The 10,631-nt window shown below is 36.4% G+C and overlaps 2 protein-coding genes across 2 annotated transcripts in view; both read left to right on the forward strand.

Moving 5' to 3' along the window:
- Window positions 1–9,121, forward strand: part of LOC107573105 (engulfment and cell motility protein 2-like) — a 16,753-nt gene extending 7,632 nt beyond the window's left edge. Inside the window, exons 3-10 of the mRNA XM_016259551.1 lie at window positions 881–921; window positions 1,036–1,108; window positions 2,458–2,508; window positions 2,707–2,876; window positions 2,983–3,082; window positions 3,231–3,382; window positions 4,010–4,088; window positions 8,948–9,121. Of these exons, the coding sequence (XP_016115037.1) occupies window positions 881–921; window positions 1,036–1,108; window positions 2,458–2,508; window positions 2,707–2,876; window positions 2,983–3,082; window positions 3,231–3,382; window positions 4,010–4,088; window positions 8,948–9,121 (840 nt within the window). The remainder of the gene's footprint in view (window positions 1–880; window positions 922–1,035; window positions 1,109–2,457; window positions 2,509–2,706; window positions 2,877–2,982; window positions 3,083–3,230; window positions 3,383–4,009; window positions 4,089–8,947) is intronic.
- Window positions 7,805–10,631, forward strand: part of LOC107573113 (engulfment and cell motility protein 3-like) — an 18,208-nt gene continuing 15,381 nt past the window's right edge. Inside the window, exons 1-5 of the mRNA XM_016259565.1 lie at window positions 7,805–7,891; window positions 9,248–9,411; window positions 9,878–9,990; window positions 10,076–10,180; window positions 10,273–10,352. Coding sequence (XP_016115051.1) covers window positions 9,251–9,411; window positions 9,878–9,990; window positions 10,076–10,180; window positions 10,273–10,352 — 459 coding nt within the window. The 5' untranslated portion in view covers window positions 7,805–7,891; window positions 9,248–9,250. The remainder of the gene's footprint in view (window positions 7,892–9,247; window positions 9,412–9,877; window positions 9,991–10,075; window positions 10,181–10,272; window positions 10,353–10,631) is intronic.

Raw genomic sequence — 10,631 nt, forward strand, 5'->3', positions numbered from 1 at the left:
AGGGTCACATCACAGTGGAGTCAGCTGTCTTAACCGTGGCTTGTGTACTGCAAACAAATACCAGCTTCATCACTGTGTCTGTCATGCGACTCTGTTCCCCTTTCGGGCTCTGTCTTTACATTTATTTTGAAAGATGAAGCTCAGATTATGGTAAGGGGCGTTACATTTCCGACGAGTGCTTGCGGTGTTCGGCCAATCACAATGCACTGGGTCAGCTGGCCAATCAGAGCAGACTGCGCTTGTCGGAAGGAGGGACTTTGTAGAAAACTAAGCGTTTGAGAGAGGCGGAGCATAGAGGACCTACAATAATGTACAGTATTTGAAAAATAATGTGTTTTTTGAACATTAAAGCATGTCAACATATTCTGTTACACCAAATACACCAAATAATGAACTTTAAAAAAGCATCATATGACCCCTTTAAATATTTAGTAATTTAGTTATGTGCTCATCATTCGTTATTATTTTTTAAATATTTTTCTATTTAGCTAAAATTTAATTTTGTTTTAGTATAAGTCGTTTTAGTACTTTGTTTATTTCATTTAGCTGCTAAGTCAATATTTCACATTTTTGTTTAAGTTTGTTCTTTATCTAATATTTGTTTTATTTTAGCTTTATTTCAATTTACCTAAAGCAATTTATAATATTTTCATTTTAGGTTACAAATCCGTTTTCCTTATTAAAAAAATCAATATAAAAAACCTAGAAAAAAAATCAATGACATTTAATTCAGAAATTAAAAACATACTCATCATAAAGCAGGTGTATTCAAGTCATTGCATGTATGAATTGCATTTTTAATGTATTTTGACCCTTGCTCACATTTTATTTTGTTAGCTTGTGTACACTTAACACATTTCATAATTTTCTCTTATTTCAGAAAAAGCCCCTCACCGCTGTCATAAAAGAGGTTTGCGACAAGTAAGTGTGTTTTTTGAGGTGTTTGTGTGTTTTTCTATTGCTGAAAAATCCATGTATATTTTTCTATGATGTAAAATAGCTGTGTTTGTAAAGGGTGTTGTATTATTTTTGAAGGTGGAATCTTCCGGGTCCTGACAACTATGCCCTGCAATATGCAGATGGGATCCAGACGTACATCACTGAATCTGTAGGTCATTTCCACCATCTTGAGTGTATAACTTTGTGTATGAGCTTGTTAGAGTCTGTGTGGTGACTTGAATCCAGTAATGTGTGCTTATCTGACAGTGTATAATATTTGTTGTTGATCTTGGGTGGGGTCAGACGTGGACTTGATGTTGTTTGTCTGTCTGTATGGTGGGGATGTGACTGAGAGATGCTGAAAGTGTAATATGATGTATGTGTATCATCAGATGTGCGTGTGAATGAAGTGAGAGTGTGGAGATTGTGCGTTCCCAGACAAGTAGAGGCAAAGGCTTGAATTACAGTTGTGCACATAAACCACCAAGCCTTGGGCTGCATCCCAAATGGGCTTTTGGACACCCTAAGTAGAGCCCTTCAAATGTCAGCGTCATTAAGCAGCATCTGGAGCAGGTTTCCAGAAGCTCACTCTGAGAGTTTGAAAATAAACTGGAATAATGATGCAACACTATAGACAAAACTACACATCGTGAATCCTCTGCCATATTTAATCAACACTACTAAAGACTTTCTTTCTTTCTCTCTTTTTCTTTCTTTCTCTTTTTCTTTCTTTCTAGCTATCTGTCTTTCTCTCTTTCTTTTTAGCTGTCTTTCTTTCTTTCTCTCTTTTTCTTTCTTTCTAGCTGTCTGTCTTTCTCTTTCTTTTTAGCTGTCTTTCTTTATAACTTTTTTCTTTCTTTCTTTATAGCTGTCTTTCTTTTTTTTATAGCTGTTTTTCTTATAGCTTTCTTTTTCTTTTTAGCTCTTTCTTTCTTTATAGCTGTCTTTATAGTTTTCTTTCTCTCTTTCTTTTTCTTTCTTTCTTTCTTTCTCTCTTTTTCTTTCTTTCTTTCTCTCTTTTTCTTTTTCTTTTCTTTCTTTCTTTCTTTCTTTCTTTCATTCTCTCTCTTTTTAGCTCTTTCTTTCTTTATAGCTGTCTTTAGTTTTCTTTCTTTCTTTTTCTTTCTTTCTCTCTTTTTCTTTCTTTCTTTCATTCTATTTTTAGCTGTCTTTATAGTTTTCTTTCTTTCTTTCTTTCTTTATAGCTGTCTTTCTTTCTTTCTTCTTTCTTTATAGCTGTCTTTCTTTTTTTCTTTCTTTCCTTTTAGCTGTTTTTCTTTTCTTTTTTCTTTTCATTCTTTCTCTTTTCTTTTCATTTCTTTTCTTACTTTATAGCTTTCTTTCTTTCTGTCTGCCTTTATCTGTATCTATCTTTCTATGTCTGTCTGGGTTTTTTGGTTTCGTGCTGTGTTTGTCTGTCTCTTTGTTACACATTTGTGCCAATGATAATGATGTCTAATAATAACAGTATCACTTCCTGTACACTGACTGTTGGCTGCTTTTTGACTTTTGTTCTAGAACCGCCTAGACATCAAAAACGGCAGCATCCTGCGTTTAACCAAAGCACCAGTGAGTGTCACACAACCTCATGTGCCCAAAATGGTCATTTTGCAGCCAGAGTTTGACAGCGACAGTTCTTAACTTACATAGTGTATCTAAACACATCTGTTCACTCAGTCTTTGTGTTAGATTCAAATGTACACAACCACAGTAGCGTGTAATGGCCATGTTTTCTTGCTCGGTGATTTATAAGACTGTGTTTGTCAGGGCCGTTGTGCTGAAGATCTGTATAAAGGCATTCAGAGTTCAGACTCCGGCGTGCGCTGTGACTCTCTGAAGCTGCTGGCCGATGTCTCCACCGACATCACATTCGCTCAAGAGTTTATCAGCCGTGATGGACACTCCCTGCTCGTCAAGATAGTAGAGGACGCTCACGAGTCAGTTTCCCACCTGTCTTTGCCACATTTCTATGGTTTGGAGTGTTTTATTACAGCATCAATTTAAGATTCAACCGGTGAAAGTGTTTTGGTTTTTTTTGTGCAGGGCTCCTCTGATAATGACACACACTCTTACTGCTTTCATGGAGCTCATGGATCATGGCATTGTGTCCTGGGAGAATCTGTCCAGTGTCTTTATCAAAAAGGTACTAAAGCTTCACATACACTTCAACTCCATAATACAGTACGAAATGCAAAGCGCATTTAGAAGCATTTTCTGCGTGTTAAATGGTTACCTAGTTGCCTATTACCAAGACGACCATTTTTATCTGTTGACTTGTGTTCATTTTTCAGATCGCCGGTTTTGTGAATGCAAAGGTTCTAGACACGTCCATCCAGCAGGTGTCACTGGCTATCCTGGAGAGCATGGTGCTCAGCAGCAGTAGTCTGTTTAATGAGGTCAAACAAGAAATCACCCTGGAGAGACTCATTTCCCATCTGCAGGTGTAAGTACAGAAGAGCGCTTGCTTTAACTGTTTGCAGTATTACCAGTGTTTACTTTATGGGTGTGGAAGAGGAACTACAATAGTTGAGGGTGTGACATACACCACAGTAATGACAGTAGATGACAATGATGATCCTACATTAGGGTTTGAAAATGGTGACTAGCATGCAGTTTCAATAGTAGATGTTTAATAACGGTTCTCATTGCTTTCAGTACTGATATACAGCATATATCAACTGTAAATTGAATAATAATGAAAACAACAACAATAATGGTACATTTTTATAGTTAATTTTGCAAATTAATAGCATCAACGACTATTGTTGTTATATAGTATTATCATTGCAATCAAATTGCTTAGCAGTTGCATTACATTCAAAGTGCATTTCAAGAGAGAATTATTTCTAGAGGGCGTCATTGTCTTCTTTTCTGCTTAACACACAAATAAACGTTACCTCCCTTGTCATGCAAGTGAATGTTTCTTCCTCTTTCTGGAAAATACCTTCTGGTTTAGCTCATCATGTGGATATTTATCACGTTTAAGATTAGCATGTGTTGGATTTTTAAATCCGCATTCTACATCAACATAAATGTTTAATTTTCTCTGCTTTTGTCTAATGTACCGTAGAACAAACCAGCAGCTGCAGACTAAGGCCATGGCTCTGCTGATGGCGATGCTGCAGGCTGGTGGAGAGGCAGACAGACAGGTGAGAAGTTGAGAGGTTTTTGTTTTCGCTCTGATGATTTCTTGGTTTTGCTGCCACTGTCTGTTGCGACTCTAAACTCCCTTTATTAGTTAAAGGCTAATCATTGGTGTTTGAGAACTGTTTTGCTAGTACAACATTTCTATTAGAAGAAAGTGTGATTCAAATTTGCCATCACAGAAATAAATTACATTTCAAAAGATATTAAAATAGATGACGGTTGTTTTAAATTGTAATAATATATCACAATATTGCCGTTTTTACTGTATTTTTGATCAAATAAATGCTGCATAAGAGACATCTTTCAAAAACATTAAAAAATCTTACCAACCACAAATTTTAGAATGGTAGTGTATATTTTTGTGGCTTATGATACAACATTTCTAGCTGGAAAATGTTCTTGTGCAGGTAATTGATTTTGGACTCAGAAAATGCAAACAAACAAATAAATAAATATATTATAAAAAATTAATTATATATATATATATATATATATATATATACATTCAGTATCTCACAGAAGTGAGTACACCCCTCACATTTTTGTAAATATTTTATTATATCTTTTCATGTGACAACACTGAAGAAATGACACTTTGCTACAATGTAAAGTAGTGAGTGTACAGCTTGTATAACAGTGTAAATTTGCTGTCCCCTCAAAATAACTCAACACACAGCTAGTGTTGCTTTTGTGAACGAAAATTATGATTAAATATTGTCGTCAATGAACCTTTATAACGTGACGAAAACGAGACGAGACGCAACGTAAATGCTGGTCATGTGACGATGACTATAATTAAATGTATAATGCAAAATTGTTGACGAATAAAAACGAGACTAAATGTGATTTACAAAATAAAAACTATGCTAAAATGTCTCTTAATTTTCGTTGACCAAAACGAGATGAAACTAAATGTTATAACGTTATTTCGTCTCGTTTAGTCGCGTTATTATTATTATTTTGCAGTATTTCTGTTTCCGGTGTCTCACGTCAGGGGCTGCATCAGGTCGCACTGTGCAGACGCAGGCGACCTCACTTCCTCAAGCCCCACTCGCGGCATTATTTAGAGCGGTGTTTCCCAACCAGGGTGCTGTGTAAAAAATCCTTTTTTAATATTTTTAAATTGCTAAAATGTTCAAAAAAGCAGCTATTATATAATATCCATAAATAGAATTGCATTACTAAAAAGAGACTAAAATACCATTTTCATTGACTAAAACTAGACTAAATGTCATCAGTTTTCGTCGACTAAAACTAGACGAAAATAGTCATGGGTAATTCTGACTAAAATAAGACTAAAATGCTCAGACTTTTAGTTGACTAAAACTTGACTAGACTAAAAAGAGTATGAACGTGACTAAAACTAATAAAAACTAAAATGACAGCTTCACACAAAGACTAGACTAAAACTAAAATTAAAACAGGCCACCAAAAACAACACTACACACAGCCATTAATGTCTAAGCCACATTAATGTCTACTGGCCACAAAAGTGAGTACACCCCTAAGTGAAAATGTCCAAATTGGGCCCAAAGTGTCAATATTTTGTGTGGCCACCATTATTTTCCAGCACTGCCTTAACCCTCTTGGGCATGGAGTTCACCAGAGCTTCACAGGTTGCCACTGGAGTCCTCTTCCACTCCTCCAAGACGACATCACAGAGCTGGTGGATGTTAGATACCTTGCGCTCCTCCACCTTCCGTTTGAGGATGCCCCACAGATGCTCAATAGGGTTTAGGTCTGGAGACATGCTTGGCCAATCCATCACCTTTACGCTCAGCTTCTTTAGAAAGGCAGTGGTTGTCCTAGAGGTGTGTTTGGGGTCGTTATCATGTTGGAATACTGCCCTGCGGCCCATGTTATTGTTAACTAAAACTAACACTATTCAAAGTCATTGCCGATAATAATAAATAAATAAATAAATAATACTGGAATAAAATAAAATACAAATATTAGACACAAAATGTAAACTTAAAAAATATATATTTTATTTACTTAGTTACCAGGACAACATTTCTAATTTTCATAAGTTGAATTACTAAAAGTACTAAAGCTAAAATTTGACAAATAGGAATATTAAAATACAAAGAATAATAAAAGCACATAAGAAACTTACTAAACAAAATTACTGCTGAAATTTCTGCTTTGCCATCACGGGAATAAAATTAAATGCTGACCACAAACTTGATAATGTCATTTTACAGCTGCTGTAATTTTTATTTTTTTTTTAAATAAGTTGAATGTGCTGTGAATGCTGTTTCATGTTGACTTTAAAGGCATAGTTCACCCAAAAATTAAAACTCTGTCATTAATTACTCACCCTCATGTCATTCCAAACCCGTAAGACCTTCGTTCAACTTCGGAAAACAAATTAAGATATTTTTGATGAAATCCGAGAGCTTTCTGACCCTGCATAGACAGCAACACAACTACCACATTCAAGGCCCAGAAAGGTAGCAAGGACATCGTTAAAATAGTCCATGTGACATCAGTGGTACAACCGTAATGCTATGAAGCTATGAGAATACTTTTTGTGCGCAAAGAAAACAAAAATAATGACTTTATTCAACATGGACTATTTTAACTATGTCCTTACTACCTTTCTGGGCCTTGAAGGTATCAGATGCGTTGCTGTCTAATATGCAGAAAGCTCTTGGATTAAAATCTTCATTTTTGTTCAATGACACAACTTTCATTTTTGGGCGAACTATCCCTTTTGAAGATTCAAATAAGTCATCATAAAGCTAGTGTATTTTTAAAGTCTAATTGGCTATTATTTTAAAATCAAAGTGTTTTAATCACTTCTTGAAAGCATTCATTTGCAATTGAATCGCACAAGAGACGTATCTGAGAAGTGACCAGCTGCCTGCAGCAGTGATTTATAGTTTATAGAACAAATGGATATTGATCGGTTCATCTGGACGTGTCTGCGAAACGTCAAGCTAGTGCAATGACAAGCATGCTGCTCCTCGACCAAAGCGACAGACTCCTCCTTTAAGTGCTTTTGTGTTTATCAACATTCCCTAAATTGTTCCGTTTCCTTTTCTGATGTCAAAGAAAGCTTTCTTACTCCAGCCCAAACTATTCATCGGTGCAACAAAACAGACCTCCGTTTAATAACCGCTTTCAGGCTGTAAACCCTGTGACCTTTGTGACCTTTGGGATGGAGCGAGCGTCCAGCTGACCGGCCTGTCTTTTGTTTTCGCTGATCGTCGCCCCCACCACACCAACCTCGTGGGCAGGGGCTTTATAAAGGGGTATTAGAGGAACAAAAGGAATCCCGCTCCCTCGCAGAAAAACACATCAGCAGTAAACCACATCCCAAAAATAGCTTAGCGTTTTGAAGTGTCAAAATAGCATTTTCAGTGTTTAAAATGCCCTTGTTGTCTTTGTTCTGGAAGGTTTTTTGAAAACATTAACGTGTTAAGAAACATGTGGCGTGTGTTTAACGATTCAAGGGTTGTCTTGATGTCAAACCTGAGAAAAGTAGTCAAAGTTGAGCTCTTGTTTCGCCTCAGAAGGGGAATTAGGCTAACTGTGTGTGTTTTCTAATAACTTACTCACTTAACCGCCTTTTTTCTCTCTTTCTTTGCACCCTGACTGTGCTGTTTCTCTTTAACGACCATTAATAGCTGCTGGCATTTTGCTATTGCCGGCTGGTTTGCGGAGGCCTGTGAAGTGTGTGTGTGAGTTTATTGGTGGGCATCTAGAAGGGAGGGACCATACACTCTCTAACACACACACACACACACACACTGTGTCGCTGTGGTTGTGAGGGGACTGTAGTGCTTTCACTACAGCTGAGGTAGGATGAGTGTTTTGTCTCTTGTGTTGTAGGAATAGAATAAATATTTTAGTTGTATTAAGCAAGTTACGACGGAAGATGTTGATGTGATGTGGCTGTCAGTATGTTGATATGTATATTGTTTGAGTAGTATTGTGTCATTTATATGATTGAACTCTCTTTTGCTTGAGTTTGATAACAAGCTCAGTTTCTTTACATTGCAAGCATGTTATGCATATTAAATGCTTAATAGTGAAAGGATAACTTTAAAAAATGCTTTTTAAAAGCTTTTTCAGGCATTGTGCAGCATTCAGAAATTGCATTGACATTTATTAATGAATGGACTTCATAATAAACGGTTTAAGAATAATATTTTATATGTCATATTTTATCATGCTAAAATGAAATAAACACTTTTTACATTATATTTACTTAAAATTCACCAAAAATGTGTGAGAGACAAAGAGGTAACAATCAAATGTTAACTGGCCAAGTGGGCAGTTTTTAGTTTTTTTTTGGAAGATGCATTAATTTAAAAATCACTGATTACTTAAACTTAAGTAAACTTAAGTCTGTCGCATATATGATACCATTCAAGGTCAGTCTTTTTTATTTAAATTAATACTTTTATTCAGCAAGGGAGCATTAAATTGATCAAAAGTGACCGTAACCATTTCTATTTCAAATAAATTGTTCTTTTAAACTTTATATTAATTAAAGAAGCCATTGATAATACCATTAACATAACATTGATAATAATAAGAATTTTTTCTTGAGCACCAAATCAGCATATTCTTTTCTGAAGGAAAATTCAGCTTTGCTATCACAGCAATAAAATGAAACACTGACCACAAACTTTTGAGTTATCATATCATCAATTCAGTCAGTCATGTCCAGGACCAGTCCGATTTCTTTCTTTTTTTCTGTTTTCAAAAATGTGAGGACTTGAATAATACACTTACATGTTTTTCTTAATAACGTGGTTTTCTATAATATCTCTCAGGTCCGTAACATGTAAAAGATATCAGCAGTCTGAAGTGAGCAGCGTCTCTGTCGTGAGCGTTTACTCTCTTCCAGCTGAGCGAGCGTGTCATTGCAGTCCAGTCTGTCACAGCTGGACGCTCACTACAAGAAAGACCCATCATTTCAGTGTCCGTTTCTCCTCCCCTGCTGGTTTATTCAGGCTTCCCCATCTCCCCTTTTCAGTTCACCTTCATTTCTCTTGACCTGAACCCCAGAGACATGTTGTAGAGGGGTGAGCGAGGTTAAGCGGTCTGTGTGTGAGAGTTTATTGGAGGAGACAGACACGCTGTGGGACTTTTTCAGACAGTCACACACATTGCAAATATAACCCATCAGTTTGTTCTTTCTCTAAAGGTGATGCAGGTCGTCCGGGAGCAGATCACCAGGACTCTGTCCAGCAAACCCACGTCTCTAGAGCTCTTCAAGAATAAGGTGAACGCACTGAACTACAGCGAGATCCTCAAACTGAGACAGACGGAGAGACTCCACCAGGAAGAGACGCTTGCTCCACCTGTGCTGTAAGCAGTTTTTGAATCTTTGAATCAATTGAGCCAATTGCTTCACAAAATGATTCACGGTTTCAAAGCTCTCAAAATCAGTATTAATAGTATTGTTGCTAGTTTGTTTGTCTTTGCTTTCTTCAAGGATGCTTTGCATTTTTAGTTAGTAAAACATTTAAACTCAAATCTGTATTTGGTATCATCCTTCTGTTGTTAAAAATATCTACAAATTAATAAAACTCATCTAGGATGAGGTAAAAACCATGTAGATACTGATTCATGTACAGAGTGGTGAACCATTGAAGTATCTAACAGTTTCAAAACCGTTATTTGCGGTTTGATCAGTGGTCTGAAACAAATGATTCGAAGCGAAAGTTTTGAGTCTTCACAAGGAAGTGTTTCAAAAGCACCTATCACTAACTTTACAGAGCATGTGACTGGCACATATCTCTCCATCACACATGCATTTTCTTGTCTTTGTCAGTGAGCTGAAGGAACGTCTGAAGCCAGAGCTTCTGGAGCTCATCCGACAGCAGAGACTGAACCGTCTGTGTCACGGAACGCTCTTCCGGAAGATCAGCAGCCGACGGAGGCAAGGTGAGACGCCAAGATCCTCTCAGACAGCAGAAAAATATGATCAGGATCTGGAGCAGTTGTCATTGTTTTATGTCATCCCCCCCAGACAAGCTGTGGTATTGTCGGCTCTCTCCTAATCACAAAGTCCTGCACTATGGAGATGTGGAAGGGGAGAAGGAAACGCCCTCCATTGAGGCTCTTCAGGAAAAGAGTGAGTCTGGCTGCTTTAGAATGAGCTCTGTTTTTGAGTAGGTGACCGCTGACTTTAGTCAAATAAATCATTTCATTTTGATATCCCCTCAGTTCCTGTCGCAGATATCAAGAATGTGGTAACGGGGAAAGACTGTCCTCACATGAAGGAGAACAAGGGAAAACAGACTAAGGTATGATGATAAAGTTATTTTCTTTTAGTGGTTTCTATTCATTCTTAAAATTCAAATAAATTCAAAATTGACGAGAGATTCAATATTGTAATTCTAGGTGATAATTAATCATTTAGGGTTATCATGTTTAAATAAAAATATATAAAAGTTATTATTTATGTGGTGCTCTTAATATTTATATAAAAATAAATGCATTAAAATTAATGTATGTGTATGTGTGTATGTATATATATGTGTGTGTGTGTATATATATATATATATATATATATATATATATAT

This window comes from Sinocyclocheilus grahami, unplaced genomic scaffold (assembly GCF_001515645.1).
Source record: "Sinocyclocheilus grahami isolate Dianchi unplaced genomic scaffold, SAMN03320097.WGS_v1.1 scaffold30.1, whole genome shotgun sequence".
NCBI classification, from domain to species: domain Eukaryota; kingdom Metazoa; phylum Chordata; class Actinopteri; order Cypriniformes; family Cyprinidae; genus Sinocyclocheilus; species Sinocyclocheilus grahami.